The following is a 19,981-nucleotide window of genomic DNA, read 5'->3' as shown; positions in this document are numbered from 1 at the left end:
TATGTGCTGCCATCTTCAGTCCCAACGAAAGATGAACTTGAAACAGGAACTATTCCTCTTTTGTTTCCAGTACCACCGGGTCGACATTCATCGGCACACGCGTCTCCTTTTGAACTTTTGGACTCGTAAACACTATTATTCTTCTTTAAGTTTAAAATGTTCGGTCTTTTAATATTACGTACTGGGGGTGTTCATCATGTTTCGATATTGCAGCAAAGGTTATGCTGCTGTCGTTCGGATTTGAGTGTTCACTTAAATTTGAAAAATACATCGTATTTGTCAAGAAGTTATTACCAGAATACCAAGAAGGACTGCAGAAACGTTTTCCAAAGTTATAAATGCAAAAGATATTTGTCTACAACTCAGAAAACTGTTAGGATAGGTTGTGCATCTGGGTTTTGGGGCGACACTGCGACTTCAGGTAATTAATTATGCAACTGCCACTGCCAGTATTAAAGTCCGTTAACAAGTTTAGCTAATATTGTTTGGAGATTAATTGCAAATTCCATTATCGTGCACTAAATTGATATTTTCAATAGCATTTGCAATGCTTTACCCCAACAAACTGCGTGCTAAGCAAAACGTTTTAGGTTAAATGTACATCGTCAAAGAAGTAGATATAGGGGAGGCTTGGGGCTGCTGTATAGGATTAGGTTTGAAGTAGAACGTCTAACACGGATTTTCAGATTGTGCATTTCATCTATCTTGGTTACTGTGTAATGTATGTGTTATTTATATATATATATATATATATATATATATATATATATATATATATATATATATCACATTTTATTAATGCTAACATGACTTTCACGCAGTGATACCAAAATCACACCAAAACTCAAACGTTACCTTTACACAAGTTAAAATAGAGAAGTATGGTATTTGAGAACCTGCAGTTATAAGAATATATCAAAATGATACATTCAGTCGTTATATGGAGCCATTCAGGTTTTTAAAGCTCAACATATTTGGGGAAGTTCTAGGGCATAGGTTGATTTGGTACTTATTTATTTGTTTATTAGATAGCTCATATAATTCTGTGCCCTGCAGAAAGCAGGTCTTATCAAACCTGTTTCTCCATATTTTAGCTGTAAAGTGGGAAATACAACCCTGTATCAATTGTATGTGTTTATTTGATAGTGTATGATTCACCATTCAGTACGTTTACAGACATTATTTTAACTTCTCACGTCATTTTAAAGCCGTAAAGCATTTTGCTGCTTTAGTATGGGCTATTAATAAATACATACGGACTTTAACACAAATGTATTACTTTATCCCTAACCAGGATGCATGCAGACTGACTACAGGTTATTATTATTTTCTGTTTTCTAAAAACCACGTGCAGGAATGAAGGTCACAGTGCACACGGCCAGTATGCTATTTCAATAAGTTTTCTGAAAAGTGTGTTTACATTATATACATTTTGTTAGTTTTCGGAATTTAATCGGAAATTTCTAGGTACTGTTTTCCGAAAACAGACTTTAGGAATATTTTGATACATTTTCCGAAAACTGTGTTTACATGACTTTTGATATCGGAATTAGTTTTCCGAAAAATATCGGAATTCTTATGCTCATGTAAACGCACTGATTGTCATATTATTTGAATATTGAATGGAGGCTCTTATTCTGATGTTTTTAGTCCCTCAGCTAGTGTTTGGTGGGAAGCTGGACTTCCTGGTGTTTGATTATCTATCAGAGATAACCATGTCTCTACTCACAGCCTCAAAAGCCAAGTTTCCAGTAAGTAAAATAACATGTCATGTAAAATATTGTTCTATCATCAGTATGTACTTTGAGTGCTGCCTATTTTTGTTTGCCAATATGCTTCTTTCTCAATGAGGATTGTAACATTCAGCATAGGCTGTTTGGTATAATGCTCACCAATACTAAACACTCTTTGTTGTTGCAGAACCAGGGGTATGCACCAGATTTTGTACACACTGCTATAGCTCCATTCATTAAGGACATCCATAAAAAAGGTAGTGTTGACTTGCATGATTCCACTGGAAAAGGTAGTAGGGAAAGTGTCTATCCTTGTCATGTGTGGCAGGGTGGCCCTCTAACCATTAAGACTGCTGCTGTTTTGTTCCCCATTGCAGTTGCTTAGGAAAGCCACAAGATGGCGATTAGAAGACTGCCTTTGGAAGCACAAAACTGGGCATAGACAGGGACTGTTTTGAGCTTGGTAATAGTTTTAGTGGAGTATCTGGTGACCGGGTACCTTTTAAATTTGAATATTATAGAATTTGGATTTGGATATTCCCTTTCAGAAAAATACTGAAGTTGTGGTATTTGCATAGGTTCCCCTGTGGCTAAAAGAAGGGTCTCCCTATGTTTAGGTATTCGTGTGGTCAGCAATGCTGGGGGGGTGAACCCTCATGCCTGTGCTGCTGCTCTGCAGGAGGTGGTGCAGAAAGCTGACCTCAACATGAAGATCGCAGTTATAACTGGAGATGACCTGATGGCAGAGGTAGACGAAGAATTTGAAGATTTATTGTTTATGACTAAGTGATGGAAGTGATCGCTTTTTTGGAATTACTGTTTTATTCATTATAATTCATTTAAATTTAAAACTAAATGATCATTTAAATCATTTGAAACCTCTGGTTTATAAGCCAACAATCTTCTAAAGTTTGTAAAACACATGATAAGAAAAGTGAAACCGTGCAGGTCTACACATTTTATTTAACATTTTTCCTTGTTTTTGGTAGCAATTTATCTGTTTTAAGGAAGAACATAAGAAATGTTTGGGAATAAGAAAAGGCTATTCAGCCCATCAAGTTTGGTGATTTCTGATACATCATTTCCCCCATACTAAGGAGATCTAATTCAATATGTCCAGCATTTTTTCACATTTAATTTCTTTAAAATTTGTTTGATTACTAGAGGTTCTATATTAAGTAACACTGTCAGGTTGTTATTGATTGATAGTAATTGTGTAAACAAGGGACCACATTTTTGTGCCAGAATACAGTGGAACTCAGTTTATCTGCGCCCTTGGGGGGGGGGGGGATAAGTCCACGGATGTGTGAAATCCATGGATAAATGAGGTGTCATTGTGTGTGACTAGAATGCATGAATAAAATACAGAAACTAGTAATGTAAACCAAATTTCCTGGAGATATATGCAATACAATATATTACAGACAGAAGAATATTTTAAAATGAGTTTACTTTGACACTGTTACTCCTAGCAAAAGCAAATTCTGTTTCCAAAACAAAAAAAAAATACTTATAAAAAATAAATACAAGCTACAAGATCGTAAGACATTTTATGATGGGAATACGCTATTCAGCCCATCAGAGTTCACAGTTTTTTTGTGATTTTTCTAGCAGCTAGAAAAATCACAAGGTATTATCGCTGTTTTATTCACGCATTGATATTAAATAATAGTTGTTGTGTTACTGGAATTTCAAACCAAAAATACAATTCTATTATTATTATTATTATTATTATTATTATTATTATTATTATTATTTTACTTTAAAACTAAATACCTGCTGTGTAATTTAAACTTCTTACATTTCAACAAAATATGTACCAACAGAACTGTTTTTTTTCCATAAAAAGCTTTTTTGAGTAATTCAGTGCTGCAAGTCGTTCTTATGAACCTTGACAAAGTCCATCATAGTCTTTTGCTTCAGTGAGGCAAACTATGTTTGCTGGGCGTTTACACTTGCCATTTTTAGGACGGCTTTGGGCCGTCTCAGGTCTTTTTTCTGCAGTGTAAACGCACACGGCCGACTCTCAGCTGTCCTAAAAATGGCCAACTAAAGACGTGGCTCAGGGCCAGCATAGGTCCGTCCGAAAGGCAGTGTAAACTCACCCGACTTTATGACGGCTCACGCACAACGTGAGTGCCGCTCGGCTCCTCCCCCATGGAATCTAAACAGGAAGAAGCTGCAGTGCCGTTGCAGCGTCACAAAAAGAGAAGAGCGACTTGAGACACAAGTGTCCTCAATATTTGAATTTATTAACTGTTTATATTGGGGAGTATTTGTAAATATCTACGTTTTATTATTATTAAGTTGTCAGAAGTGTACATACCCCAAATATCCATACATTGGGCTATGTAAACTTTTGATGATAACTTTTTTGCTTTGTTAAACAGGTGCAGACACCGGTGGATGTCAAAGAAACAAAAGTGTAATATTTGAGTATATCGGTGAGAATTATTTTTTTAAAAAATTTCTATCAAAAATAAATTTATACAAAAACTATCCTGTTCTATGTTTTAAATAAAGATAGTTTTAATAATTTGCGGTCCCTGTCATTTCTTTTTTTTTTTTAAAAAGGAACAAAATGTTTTGAATAATTACAAACAATTTAGATAGTGTACTTATATAACATTATTATTATTATTATTATTATTATTATTATTATTTGCAGTAGTAGTATTTGTAACAAGGCTAATTTGAAAAAAAAAAAAAATTTAATCTTAGTAATGTTTTTTTTCTCCGGTGTTCCTGTGGATGCTTAACCTATTTTAGCTAAAAATAAAGGACTTATGCATCATACAATTATGTATATATACAAGGTGAGATAGTATTGGTGAAGAAACAGAATAGAGTTCTTTTGAAAACAAACGTGTGTCTATTACAGTAATAAACAGCAAATTTACTTAGATTTTACTCAAGGTGAAATCCTTCACATAACAAATGGGTCAGGAACCGCTATGTTGTGTCTAACACTTTTTTCTCGTAGACTGCAAGATAAGTATATATTTTAAGATGAGTCCCCGCAATATGAACACGACACTGTACTGTTTGTTTGTAATACCATTCTGCCTCTTCCGCTTTGTGGTTTGGGGAGGGGAAAACTTGTCATCCCTTCAGTGGTCGTTATGACGTCACCAAGCACGTATTGTAATTTAGATGGTGTGCGCACACAACCGCAGTGTAAACGCTACGTGAAAAATCATAAGAATCTCCGCGATCGGTTGGACCCGAGTCGGCTTAGGTCCGAGGTGGCAGTGTAAACGCAGCATAAAGTAACTGCCCCAGGAGAACTCATTTTACAGAATCCTTCTGCTGTTCATACCAATACATGAATCCTCGCATCTGTAGCACTGCTGTCTTGGCATCGACTTCACAGGTTAGCCTGACGCATGCATCTTTATATATATGTGTGTGTGTGTGGCATTAAGTCTACTTTGGCAATAATATTTGTATTTCAGAGATAAAATTCGTCAGGGAGCCGTGGATGAGCGGGGTGCGGATAAATGTTCTACTGTATTCAATTTAATTCAGTACCTAACAACTTCAAATTTCTTAAGGAAGTTACTCTGAAAATACGATTATTGGCACACCCCTAGTCAACATGGCATGAGCAGGTTTAGTCCCACCTGACTAACACTGCACTCCACATGACACAGACCTTTTACTTGGTGAGAAACTGGGGACCTCTTATGAAACATTTTTCTGATTATTCTGTGTTGGTTTCTTCCAGAAAGACTTGTTGAAAGAGACTGAAATTACTGATATGGAAAGTGGGAATCCATTCCCAAATAACTTGCACAGTATGAACGCATATCTGGGGTAAGTCTGAATTAAAACTGTTTTATAACATATAGTGTAGCAATGCAAGATGGCGGCAACTGTGACCATAATCTTTGTGAGAGCAATAGGACAGCTTTTCAGAAACACAGGGTTGCATTCAACCTGTGGTTGGCGTGGGTACAGCTTTGTTGTAAGCTAGGATTTATTCTGGGATATTTAACAGCAAATTCGTTATTGGTGGCAATCAGCACAGCACAAAGCAGAGTGCTATGGGTGAGATACATGGGTTAGACACACTCATAATAAAACCTCTTAAAGTGTTAATTACATTACACAACACAAAAAAGTGTTTTTTTTTGGTCTTCAGAAATTGAGTATCAATCAATTACAATCTGACAGTGGGGGTTTAATATAGAACCTGTCGTGATCAAACTAACTAAAACCGCTCATACTTTATCTTCAATTATTTGTGTTACTTTTCTTTTGTCTGTTTGATATAAAATAATATTGATTTAATTTCCTGATTTTCACTTTGCTTGTTTACATAGAAATGCATGCTCTCTGCAGTGAATTGTGGTCTTGACAAACAACTACTGCCAGTATGCATAACTAGGGCCGTGTGTTTTGAAGAACTTGTCTTGACCTGTAAGTTAGTCCTACAGCCACAAGATGTCGATATAGCTTCCACATTAAGCCACGTAATGAGAAATCATTAAACAATCACCCCATTACGTTACCCATTTGAATTGCTCATCCTATTAATACAAAGTACGTATTATCAGATTAATAAACAGAACGCTGCAGATAACTGCTGACACTTATTTAACCCTTACATCCCTGTGAATATGTATAACAGGATTTTAAAAGGAAGGTTTTTTTCAATATTTCAGAAAACTCATTAGTGTAAATGAATTTTTTATATGTTTTAATTTACCAGTACACTGTTACGCAAATCATTTTTTTACAAAATTATATTACATTTTCTTGATATCTGGATCTCACTGGGTACCAATATATATTTCGTCAACAGATTTTTATTTTTTTTTTAAATGGATTTCCCGTTTCTGGCACCAATCCCTGAACAATATAGATATTATAACCATTTATTGGAATCTGGGCATATGTAAGCTGTGTTTATTTTTTCTTTGTTTTGTTTTGTTAACTGAATATAATATTTTAAAAAAATAAATAAAAATCTTGTTCATAAGAAGCCCATAAGCGTTACTTATCTTTGCATGAAAGACAAAAAAATCTTTTAGTACTGAATTGCAGGTTAGTCATGTTGTTAGATAATTCATTCAGAGTCATTAGCTAAAGAGAGGTTATGTGTGTGAAAAAAAACAGTAATTTGCTGGTTTCGCCACATGTTTTGTATCATTTTACAACACCACCTGGCAGTATGGCAGTAAAAATGTCAGTAAAAAAGTTAATTGACATTGATTGATACTCAATTGTAAAGATGAAGGCAAATGAGGGACAGGCAGCTGTTATTGTGAAATTAAAAACAAACACATATGTTAAAGGGAATTACTTGGATTATCTGAGTATCTGCACAGCCATATATTTTACTTTTGATGTGTTTATATGGTCAAATACATAGATAGGATCCAATTCATTTGGATATAGTGCGTTTGTAGCTCTGCCAGCTCAACAATACTTTTAGAACAAGCTGTTCTGTTTTGGAGTTTAGAAAAGCTAATTAAAGCTGCTGAGCTCTGCTTTAGCCATGGGGTGGTGTGCCAATTTTAAGAAATACAAATGACACTTAATAATTCTAAGATATGTTTGAGAGTATAGGCATGTTCTAATAAAACCTAGGTTCATTTACAAAGATGTTTAGTGTTATCCTAACTCAATCTCAATTTAAAAGTACCAATATTATTAGATTTTTTCTGGAGTTCATACAAAAGTATAATGATCCTCATGTGGGTGAAATACTTTTTCAGAATCTACTACTTTATGACAGTGCAGTACATCTTTTAAATGTGGTCTTTCACTACTTAAGGGTGGCACATTGAGCTGATGGAGTGACTGTACCGGGTAGACTTTAAAAACAAATACACTTATAGGTGTGATGGGCCATTAATTTGTGTTATCTTTAAATGTCTTTAGTGCCGTTCCTATCAAAAGAGCTTTGGACCTTGGGGCTGACATAGTTGTGACTGGTCGATGTGTGGATAGTGGAGTGGTGCTTGGACCACTCATGCATTCGGTATGCTGTCAGTTCAGTCAAGATCTGCATGAATACCACATGTTTGCTGTATTGACTCGCAGCAAGTTATATTGTTATGGTTATATAAGGTTTCATGTTAAGACATGCCAGCAAACCATTAAATAATTAAACAAGATATATATATTTTTAAATTTATGACTGCACTAATGTGAATGTGGAATATCAGATCATTTGTAATGCTTTACATACACTCTGGTTTTGCATGTTTTAATTATGTTTCACTTTGCATGGTTTGACTGTTTTATATTTTGTTTTATTTTGAAATGTTAGAATTTTAATGTTCAATGCATTTGGAATACTTTTGGTTAAATCGATTCTCTGCCGTTAACAGCTGGTTGTGTTAAAACAAGCTGGCTACATACATAACTGTAATTGATTAAATAACCACACTTTTTGCTGTTCTGTTTTGTGTAGATATGCACAGCATTCCTTACCATACATCTCCTTTATTAAATTATTGAAATAAAACATGTGTTTTACTGTTGAGCTATAATTCTGATAACATTGTTATCCCCATGTCAGAGAATAGTCTGTTTGAATGATAACTGCTCATTAACAGGCCTGTGATGTTGGGTTCTCATTGCAGTTTGGCTGGAAGCAGAATGATTATGACCGTCTGGCGGCTGGAAGGTAAACAGTTCATTATTGTCTCTATTTTTGGATATGCTTTCTCTTGAGTGTAGAATTTGTTTAGTGTCTCTAAAGGCCCAGTCCCATGAGCAACTTTCGTTGATGGCAACAACAAAGAGACATACCCTTTACATTTTCTGCAATGGCTTGGTGGAGCAGTTCTCTAGAAAACAAAAAATAATTAAGTTAAAGCTTAATAGGTTGACAACAGTCTTATCTTTTATGTGATCACCACATTTCCAAGGCAGCATGCGTCTACAGTGCTCATGTGAACAAAGCATAAAAGTGAATAAAAAAGAACACATAAGATGAAGTATTATGGTAAGCAAAGAATGTAATTGGTCTGAACAAAATTATCGAGGGAATTTGAGTGACAGCAGTGGTATTTCTATATTACAGTACCATGAAGGATATTAAAACATAAAAAAATGTATCTGTATGTAAATGTATATGTGCCCTGAAGAAAAATACATCCCTGACAAATCTGAAATGTGGCATTTAAATCCAACAATGTGTTTCTTTTATTATTCTTTGAACTGCACTTTAGTGTTCTTTTTATTTTGTTACTATACAATAGTGAAATACTGTAAATAGTCGCTCAGGGTATATCCATACATTCTGTAGCTTATCTAGTCCACATAGAGTGGTGCATTTTGGTACAGTAGAACCTCAGTTATGAACACCACACTTGGAGTACGAACTGCCCGGTCAACCAAACACACCACCTCCTGGCTACTGTAAAAGAGGTGAAGATAAGATCCTGGGAATTTGATTCTAGTTAAAAACAGCTCTCCTGGGTTATTTTTGGCTTTATTATTATAATAATATTCCTCATGGTAAAACAGTTATTAAAACAGTACACATTAAATCTACTTTAAACGTTCATTGCTGATGTCCCTTACTTTGGGTTTCCACCGTATTACCATAGAACAAGCCATGGGGAACACAATGACACAAGAAAAAATTGTCCACAGAGGCTTAGTTTTAATTGACGTGATTAATTGACTATGTGTTAGTCAGTGCTGAGTAAATGACCTTAGGCCTTAAACACACATCTTTTATATCATTGTTATTTATTTATGTATGTATTTGTTTATTTATAGTCTTGCAGGTCATCTGATTGAGTGTGGAGCTCAGTGCACTGGAGGGATATTCACAGATTGGTACAAGGTGCCAGACTGGTATGAGATTCTTTTGATGTTGTACATAAAGACTTGCAGTACCGCACACACCAAACCACTGCTCTCTAGTGGCATTGTATGGGGGTGGGTTAATAATCTATGGCTGTGATACTGAGCTAGATTAAGATCAATTTGGCAATTCACTTTTATGTTTGACTGCTTTTATTTTGTTTCCTTATAGTATTACAGAAGTAATAATTTACGAAGCCCTACACGTGCTTCCAATTAAATGTAATTGCCTCAGAGGTAGGGGCACCAGTAATATGTTTTAGGAGGCTACTGTTTGGATCAGTTTTGCCTTTGTTCTGTCCCCAGTACAACAGCAACATTGCACTCATAGTGCCTTTCAAGGCCAGGTCTTCTCAAAGTGCTGAACACATTTGAGCAGAGCAATATGATTAAAAACGAGTAGTTTAAAATGAGTAAGACGCATTTGTATTTGTTAGTCAGCTAATCACAACCTTAAGGCAATGTACCAAAAAGGCCTTTTCAAACAGATATGTTTTAAACAAGATTTAAAAATAGGGACCGACTCTGCTTGTCCGACCAAAGGTGGTAAGGAATTCCAAAAGCTAGGGGCGAGGTAAGAGAATGTCCTTTTACACCTGGTATGCATTTTTAACCTTGGAAGTCACAACAAACTAATAATAGTTCCTTGATATATTAATGGAGCGAGACCATATAGGTAAGGAGTAGGATCCTAAAATCAGCTCTAAATCATACCAGAAGCCCTTGTAACAAGGTCAAAACCCAGGTGATAAGATTTATATTTCCTAGACTTAGTTAACACTCTTCCAGCAGCATTTTGAATAATCTGAACATTTAGGTAGGCCAGGTCATTGCAGTATTCAATCCTAGAAGAAACAAAAGCATTGATAAATCTCTGTCAGGCAGAGCGAGACAGGACCTGAGCTTGGCTATATGTCTAAGATTGAAATAGATAACTTTAACGTTGTTCTGAACATCACTCAGGATAAAACATTACAACAAAAAACATCAGTCTAACTAAAACCCAATGGTCACTGGTACAAGAAAATAATGCTGAACCAGCAGCCCTACCTCATCTATCTCTGAGCAAATGCCTGAAACACTACCTCTGCCAAGAGTAACCAAGACCACCTCTCGGCTCTAAGCACTTCAGCAGCAGCCAGCCGGCGGCCTGTGCAACTAAGACCAGTGCCTACCTTAGCAACACAACAAAAATGAAGGAGGACAGCCTACAGAGAAAACTGGTTGCCCACTGTAACTGGAGTGATATATACTGGCATAGGGCAAGAAGCCAGCCAACAAAATTGTCTGTCTGAGGACAGAGACTGCAGTCCCAAGTGTGAAAAGATAGGCTACCTGCGTTGGACTGTCGAATCAGTTCCCTGGAGTTGACGCTCCAGATGGGGTAGGGTCCAACACAGCAGGCTCGGCTTGTATAATGCACAGGTCCCAAAGGAATGAAAGCACCACGAACACAAAAAACAGCCGTTTTTAAACTAGATGGAGTGCAGAATCAATACCAGTAACAAAACAGAAAAAATTGGAAAATAGTGCATCAGTATTAATGTGTACTACAGAAAAACAAACAAAAACAATTATTTGGTAGTGTATTTATAATAAAATTAATGGTGACAGTTAAAACCACAAAGTAAAAAAAAAAAGTTAAGTATGAATTAAAATGTGTCAAAATGCAAGATAGAAGTACTAAACAAAAAGATTAGGGGGTTAAATAATTTAAAATAAGGAGACCTAGTGTTGCAAAAGTAAAAATAATTGAAAACCAAAATAGAATCAAATTCCATAGTAAAGGAAGAAAAAGGACTAACAAAGTAAGATACATTAATCCGTCATGTATCCAACTGTGGTGGGATCAGAATAAGGGTGGATATGTAAAAAGGCAGATAAATTTATCCTGTTTTAAATTATTATTTTTATTTATTTCTTAGCAGTCGCCCTTACCCAGGGTGACTTACAGTTGTACACAGAAAATACAAGCAAGATAAGAGCAAGATACAAAATACAATGACAACATACAATGAGGGTGGATAGGAGCGGGCTCTGCTGGCAGGGAAGCGTAGAGGAGGTAGGCCTACAGCCAGTCTCATAGTGCAGGCGGAGCAGAGAGGTCGGGTGGGGGTGTAGGGAGAGATGAGGGTCTGGAGGTAGCTGGGTGCAGTCTTGTCAAGACATCGTTAGGCGAGTACAAGAGTATTGAACTGGATACTAGTGGTGATCGGGAGCCAGTGGAGTGAGCGGAGCAGTGGAGTAGGAGTTGGGAGAAGGAGTCGATAGGAGGGAGGTGAGTGAGAGAGCGGTGGAGGCAAGGACAAAGGGGGAGAGAGAGAGGCGGTTACAACGGGAGGTGACAGTGGGTGTGACGGGCGGATATGCGACGGATTACTGTAATTTAAAACAAAAGTTAAAAACAAGGGAGAAGGTGGTAGCTAAATGCACCAGCAGACACTCTCACTCACAGCAGACACAGAGTGTAATTCAATCACTCAGGCAGTCTACATACGACAAGGGCTATGCCCATTTCCAAATTGTTATGTGCCTGCATCCAAGCTTGCTTGACCACTGCATGCTCATGATTACAAAAACACTGATTTCTAGTTTATAAAGTGTCTTTCATTCTCTTAATTTGTTTTCTTAGGGATAATATAGGCTTTCCAATTGTTGAGTGCTCTTCTGATGGAACATTTATCTTATCCAAGCCACCAAAGACGGGAGGTCTTGTGTCCTTTGGCACTGTAGCTGAGCAGTTGGTGTATGAAATTGGAGACCCAAGTCATTACCTTCTGCCTGACGTCACATGTGATTTTTCAAAGGCAACCATTACTGAAGTCCCAGGTCAGTGATCCAGACTACAAGTAAGCAGTGGTTCTAAGTTCCTGGTGACTTGTCATGGTTTGTGTTTCAAAAACATTTGTTTAAGAAAATTCTAACTTCACATTTTGTAAAAATGCTCTCTTCAGTGGCTGCTATCAGGATGCTTGTATTGGCATTTGTATTGAATTCTGAAACATGACAACAGTAGAAAGTTCTGGTCATTCAGTGCCAAAACAACTGTTATTTTGTCAATTTATGCTTGACTGTCTTATTTTTTATTGCTAGTGTTTTTATAGCAAAGATCAACTCTGAAATGCATAAGAACCAAGTCTTGAGTTGCCTGTGGCCTTTCCTGATTATCTCCCACTGGAAACGCAAATCCTTGGCAACAAGGATATAGTGGTAATACTGTACATGTACCTATGCACTTCATAGATATATTATTTGTTTATTTAGCAGACACCTTTATCCAAGGCGACTTACAGAGTCTAGGGTGTGTGAACTATACATCAGCTGCAGAGTCACTTACAATTACATCTCACCTGAAAGACAGAGCACAAGGAGGTTAAGTGACTTGCTCAGGGTCACACAATGAGTGAGTGGCTGAGGTGGGATCTGAACCGGGGAGCTCCTGGTTATAAGCCCTTTTCTTTAACCACTGGACCACAGCCTATAGTGGTCATACTGGACACATAATATACCTGTGTACTTCATATATATATATAGTGGTCATACTGTACATGTACCTATGCACTACATAGATATAGTGGTCACACTGTACAGGTACCTGTGCACCTGTTTTTTAAATTGTATTTATAACACTAACAATTTTAAACAATACAGCCTAACCTATACATTATTAGACTCGTTGTCAATAAAGTCATTTAAAAAATAGTTTGAGTATTATTTAATACAGTATCTAATAGTAGTATACAGTATTTATCATAGAACTGTTAATTCCATTATGACATTGAACTGGTGCGTGTCATTTCCAGTCATTAATTAAAGGATCAATGCTTTGATGTTAAGCAACTACGCCATGAGCCAGAAGCAAAATCAAGTATTCACAATAAATCTCTTTCGTCCCACTAAGCCTCACCACAAATTATGAATTAGTAAAAAAAAAAAAAAGTGATATTCCACAAAACAAAGGCTGTACTTGCAAAAACAGCCACTGCTATGGAATTTATTGCTAATTTGAGTTCCACATAGAAACTCAGTGAGATTACTTGCAGACAGTGCGCTTGAGATTGAGTGTTGCCCCAAGGGCTGGTCTGAGATCATTTTACGTGAACTGCACAACAGTAGAATGCAAATTTACTGTTCAAAACCACACAACTCTCTAATGTAAAAAAATAATGTGTAAAACATAATGTAATTGTATGTAAAAATAATGTGATATCTTGTAGCAATTGTAAGTTGCCCTGGATAAGGGCATTTGCTAAGAAATAAATAATAATAATGTAAAATAGGGCAGCAGTGTGGAGTAGTGGTTAGGGCTCTGGACTCTTGACCGGAGGGTTGTGGGTTCAATCCCCAGTGGGAGACACTGCTGTTGTACCCTTGAGCAAGATACTTTACCTAGATTGCTCCAGTAAAAACCCAACTGTATAAATGGGTAATTGTATGTAAAATAAAGTATAATGTGATATCTTGTAACAATTGTAAGTCGCCCTGGATAAGGATGTCTGCTAAGAAATAAATAATAAAATAATATTGATTTTAGACTAGAGATTAATAAAATCTCTAACATTCTAAAAGTGTAAAAGGTTATTGCAAACTTGCAGCGAGATACATTTTACAGGAAACAGTATAACTGAAATGAGCATTTAAGCAAATTTAAATATGTTAAAAAATGTATAAACCATATGGGATGATTTAAATATTTGATAGTGCATAGATCGCTTCCATAGGCTTGCAAGAATCGAATCAGCCCACTTAACCATCCAGTTTGATAGGAATCTTTGAGTTTTTTTTCTATTAACGAGTAGTATTAAACCTGGCCAGAACAATTGCATCTATTGATTTGAATACTTGCAAAAATTGTGTAAATTATGATAACATTTAAAGTTATCACATTGCTGACCCAAAGAAAACGTTATTCAGATGGAAAAACATAATCCGCCATTTTTTTGTTTTCCCCTTTTCTACAAAGAAAGATTTAGTTTTACACGCCAAGCAGCTCGGCACAATAACCGTGGTATACCGTGACCTGCCTCGAGATACTGCACGTTTACCGCGGTACCAGGGACATTTTCCATGGAACCCAGAGTACTTCTAAGTATATCACAACCACATTATATAGTCTTCATATACAGTAAAATAAGCAATGAAATACTAATGGGATATATGGAACAGTGCCTGACCTGCAGTTGAACCGCTGCCTTGCTAATGAACTCCAAGGCACATTTGAACTTGGAGTGAACTTTACCATGAACTTCAGATATTTCCTCCTAGTAAAAGTACACCAGATGGAAAGTGTGCGTAACTCTTTTTAAACCTCAGGGTCACTGCACTTCCAGTTGACAATATTTATTTTACAGCTGCAAATACTATATTAAATAATGATAAAAGAAAGCAAGCATGTGCGGTAGATCTTTTACTGGTGCTTGTGTCTTTAATCTGTAGTGACTTTCTGCAGGAGTTATCTGTGTGGCTGCTGATAAAAAAAGCTTTGTTATTGTTATACTTCAGAAATCATTACAAAAATAACAAAAGTGAGCTACAGTACATCTGGTGATCTCAAATAGTCCTCAGTGGACAGTCATCCTCCCAAAAAAACAAAAAAAACAAAAACACAATCTGCTCCAGGCAAAGTCCAAAACTAGAGCATACTTTCCCAGGAATGAAACTTCAGCTACAGAAGCTGATCTAGTACATCAGACTTACGTTTAAACTTCAAATACCTGATACATTCAGCATACAGAAATTCATTTTAGGGTATAGATTTTCAGCAGGAGCTGCTCTTCAGTTCTAATTGTCTGCCATATACACACGTAATGTAGGTAAAATCAGCCAGTGTCTTTTGTACTAGTAACCAGCACCATCTAAGGCACAGTTGTGTTTTACCGGCAAAACTTAAGGAAACATGTTTCCAGAGTCGCAGACCATTATATGTCTATGTAGACACTTTGGCCTATCTTGCCTAGGTTACCTATAGCAGGGAACTAGAACTGAAGAGAAGCTCCTTAACTCAGATGAAAACACTAATACAGACTTATACAATAAAAAAAAAAAAAATTGAGACTGTGCAATTAGAGCCCATCAAAATATCTGCAATCATTGTAAAAAGTTAATATGGGCCACAGAGAAACTTTATAGGGACACCCTTCCACTCTGCAAATAAGTTACAATTTAACGATCAGTAGTGTGACACAAACAGAGCATACTGTACTGTTTAAAACCCTGACTTTGGCACCAAAATCAGTTACCAGGACCACAATAGCAGTATCGTTTGTTGTATGAGTTGCGGACCATGCTGCAGTAGAAACAGACTGATATTTCCCTGGATTTATTAACTTGGCTAGTGCCACCTATGCCGGCTTGTTGGGAAGTAATTTTCAGATCTGAAGTAGTGTGTGAAATTCTAAGGTATGTGGATAAGCAAGTGTAAAATGCAGAAAAAGCTAAGGAGATTTCAAAGTTACTTTTTTGACTCAACCTTTTATTTAACATCAGGTAACTGTCCCATATTACTGGTTGCTGTTGCAGTACAGAGCAGTCAAAATCAATTGAAACCATCAGTGCAAGTACACAATCAGTCCAACTTTTTACAAGAGGTTTCTGTCTGTATGTGATTGGAAGTAGCAGTCTGATTTAAGCAATATGGAGAACTGAGAGAAGTAGCGTTACATCTAAAAACTGCAAAATGACAGGGTGGTTGCTGCAGTTTCGGAATGCCACTTGGACATATGCTAGCCAATTTGATTAAATGGAAGCTGTTTCCACTTTTCACAGATGTTGAAGGAGGAGCAGTAAAGGTCCAGGGTGCAAAAGGCTCCTCTCCCTCAAGTGACTATAAGGTATGTTTAAAATATACAATGCTGAACTGCTTAAAAAATAATGTACCGTAACACGTGCAGCTGGACTTATGTAGTGAGATTGCTACCTTGTGGTTTTAGAAAAATGTTTGTAGGTTTTTTTTTAGAAGTAAACTATTCTCTCCACATTTTTTTTTAGTAGCAGTAAATAATGACCTTTTTAAATTGCTTGCTTTTCCTTAATCTTCCTTTATCAGTTGAACACTGACATAGACACATGCATACAAAATAATGTTCTTGACACAAGGATTTAAACTCTCGGAGGAGACATTTCCCCTTACTTTGTGCCCCATTGTTTAAACAAACTTCCATGAAGAAGCTTCATTAGTTTCTTGCGATGCTAATTTCTTCTGTCTATTTGAAGGTTTGTGCCACATACCTGGATGGATATAGAGCCACTGCTGTGTGTCCTGTGGGAGGACCAAGAGCTGTAGAGAAGGCACGGCGGACAGCGGAAAGCATTTTAAAAAGGTTCCCACTTGGCATTAATGCTAGAATTTATTATTTTTCCATTATGAATTTTCCTCACTTGGGGTCATTAGCATTTACAGTACACTGGAAAGCATAATTCTGCCATGTTTAATATTTATTTGGACTGATTATATACACAGACATTTTGTTTTGTGCCAGTATGATAGCAGAAGCCAAATTTGTTACATAATAAGAGGGGTAAAGAAACCAAAACAAAGTCATGTAGCCCGATTTTACTGTAGGCTATATACATGGTATGTTTTTTTTTATCATCATTTTTACGAATAAAACACATCAACATTGAACAGCATTTATTTTTAGTTATAGTTTTTTAAGTAATAAAGTGACGGTAAAACAATGCTTTGTATAAAGAAGTTTCTCATAGATCTGTGTTTGAATGTATCTTAGTGTTTAGAGTTTTTATTTACCCACTGGGCTGTTACACTGTATATTGCAGTTGCTCAAAGTATATTTATTAACATAAATTGGTTTCCCCTATTGCAGAACCATTGTCCACTTATTTTTTTCACCCATACTGGTGCCGCTCTTAAGTAAGGGATAAACAACGATAAGTGTTGAAGCTGTAAAAATTATTCATTTTTAAAGTGCTGTTTGGCACGAGAAACTGTGGGTTATTTTCTTACCGATTCAACCCTTTGAGTTGTTTATGCCACTTAAAACATTTCTTCCTAATTGGTACTTGTTCGATAATGAGATTCAATTGATTGTTAATTTGGAAATTGGATTAGTTTTTTTCCTCCTCTGTTACACTTCAAACAGTACATTTTTGATTGTGGAAATCTTGTCATGTGCTCCTCCTAAATCCCACTTATACAGACAAAAGTGTCTGTTGTAAGTGAAGATGGTAGTGAGGGCTGTGTTTTAGATGTAGAACATGATAGTGGCATTAGAAAATTAAAAATGCAAAAAGCAAAGGACTGTGAACCAGCAATGGAAAGCAAGTTTATTGATCGTTTTGTCAAACCTAAAACAGATGAAGACCTAAATATAATTGCCAGCGGAAAATGTAAGTGGTCCGTAAGCTTGTTTGAACAATGGTTGAATGAAAATAATGCAAAAGCGAAGTAAATCTGACGTCCGTGTAATTGATGGAGATTTACTAAGTGATGAGGAAATTGCTGTTGTTCCTGCACCTGTCCAGAAGATTTGTGTAACAAAAAAAAAAAAAAATTATAGAAGGTGAGTGTTTATGTGGAAATGAATTTATAATTATGAAAACTTATTTTTAATATTGTTAATGTATAGTTGTTTTACTTTTATTTAACCACATGAAATGCTAAACTGAAGTTGCAAGCCCTTGAAATGTGTATTACCATATTTAACTAATTGTTAACATGATTGTTGCATAGTAAAATAGTTTTCACTTTTCTGTTGAATTGTTCTGTGGTTTTGTTGAGGAATCAACCGTTTTCTGTGGATTTGTAGCATAAACTGTGGATTCATTAATCAATAATATATCTGCCCTGCACTTCTCTTCAAAGCCACACAGCCACTTTTAGTTAGAAGATTCATCAGTTTAAAGATACATGGGTGACATCACAGAAATGTTGTAACGTATAGTTATCCTGTCATTGTTAAGAACAAATTCTAAAATAAAGTAGGCACATCAGGAGGTAACATTACGCACACAAGATTATCCATGTGATCGACCAGAACAGTACACAAGGAGTTATGCAGGGATTGATTTTCTCATTTCGGTACGAATGAGAAAGCTTCTGTTGACACTGATCACATGTAGGCTCATTTTGGGCTGTTAACAACTGATTTCCAGTCACGCCTCTGTCACTAAGGGGATCTTGTTTTAACGGTTTTAAAAATGACTAACCATAACAGAGCTCTGATACTACACAGCGACATTCCCTTGTGGTGTAGCTGAAGGTTTTAGTTTTTTCCCCTATGTAGGACTCGCAGGATATTCAAGCAGCTCGGACTTGATGACTTCACTGCTGTAAATGTGCAGATTCTTGGCTCTGAGGATACCTACGGTCCACATGCTAAGAATAAGGATGGTGTACGTACTGTACTATTAACATAATCCATAAACCAATGATGACTTGCCTTCTAATTTAAATATGTTCTTACTTTTTGGATATTTCTGCAAAATGGTTGCCAAGGTTGCTAGCCCATATCTCTTTAGTATTTGTGATTTGAATTTATGACAAATGAACAATACAACTTAAGCTATACCACATATGGTTATTTTATGCTTGCATGTCAATCTTAATATCAACTTTTGGAACTTTATGAATAGCATGACCGAGCTAGTGTGACAGATTTGCAAAATGGAAGCCTGTCCACTCAACAAACACTGCTCTTGTCTCCCATGACTTATAACATCCCCACTTTATTTTCACTATTTGTGAATGGAAGTCAGGTAGTGTCAGGGTTGTAATGCAGGTTTTTTTTTTTTTGTTTCTTCTTACCATGATGACTGAATTTAGGACCCATACATAATAAAGAACTCAAATCATTGAAAGTTAATCTGTGAGCTTACTTTGTTTTGCCAACTACAGTAAACTTGCACTAGTGATCCCCTTCTAACAACAATTTTTGAAGCAATAGAATATGAATAATATACACACTACTTGGTATAGAATTACAAATCTACAACTCTTGAGGTCTAATTGTGTAATCGTAATATGTGGTTATATCGTTTTATTTACCTCAAGTGGTTATAGTTAACAAAATGATTCCAAAATCTTAACTGTTGTAAACTTCTCCACAAACTTGTTATTCCAATGTAACTTTGCTTCCCTGTAACCAAAATACATTTTCTGTGTGTTAATTTGATGACTTCTAAATCAGGGCTTCTAAACTCTAGTCCTCGGGGACCCCATGTGTCTTCTGGTTTTCATTCCGAGCTTAACTAAACCCTTAAATTTAACTAGTAATTTGCTTAGTTAGACCTTTTGGCTTGTTTTCAGCTCTTAAACAGTTGCAGATTTGAAGTCAGCGATAACATTTTAGAAGTAACTTCAACTCTGCAACTTTTTAGGAGCCGAGAACAATTAAAAAGGTCTAATTAAGCAAACTATTAGTTCAATTAAGTGTCTAGTTAAATAATTTAGAGCGCAGTTG

General features: G+C 36.2%; 1 protein-coding gene across 2 annotated transcripts in view; it reads left to right on the top strand.

Annotated features, from left to right (window-relative positions):
- Positions 1-10: 10 nt before the first annotated feature.
- Positions 11-19,981, top strand: part of LOC117420656 (uncharacterized) — a 47,270-nt gene continuing 27,299 nt past the window's right edge. For both annotated transcript variants that reach the window (XM_034034173.3, XM_034921170.2), the window contains exons 1-12: positions 11-421; positions 1,651-1,751; positions 1,921-1,990; positions 2,351-2,481; positions 5,461-5,549; positions 7,623-7,722; positions 8,330-8,373; positions 9,477-9,554; positions 12,196-12,392; positions 16,329-16,393; positions 16,776-16,882; positions 18,806-18,914. In XM_034034173.3, coding sequence (XP_033890064.2) covers positions 157-421; positions 1,651-1,751; positions 1,921-1,990; positions 2,351-2,481; positions 5,461-5,549; positions 7,623-7,722; positions 8,330-8,373; positions 9,477-9,554; positions 12,196-12,392; positions 16,329-16,393; positions 16,776-16,882; positions 18,806-18,914 — 1,356 coding nt within the window. In that variant the 5' untranslated portion in view covers positions 11-156. The remainder of the gene's footprint in view (positions 422-1,650; positions 1,752-1,920; positions 1,991-2,350; positions 2,482-5,460; positions 5,550-7,622; positions 7,723-8,329; positions 8,374-9,476; positions 9,555-12,195; positions 12,393-16,328; positions 16,394-16,775; positions 16,883-18,805; positions 18,915-19,981) is intronic.

This window comes from Acipenser ruthenus, chromosome 1, assembly GCF_902713425.1.
Source record: "Acipenser ruthenus chromosome 1, fAciRut3.2 maternal haplotype, whole genome shotgun sequence".
Lineage (NCBI taxonomy): Eukaryota > Metazoa > Chordata > Actinopteri > Acipenseriformes > Acipenseridae > Acipenser > Acipenser ruthenus.
The sequence above is the reverse complement of the archived record's forward strand: the minus strand, read 5'-3'. Positions and strand labels throughout refer to the sequence as shown.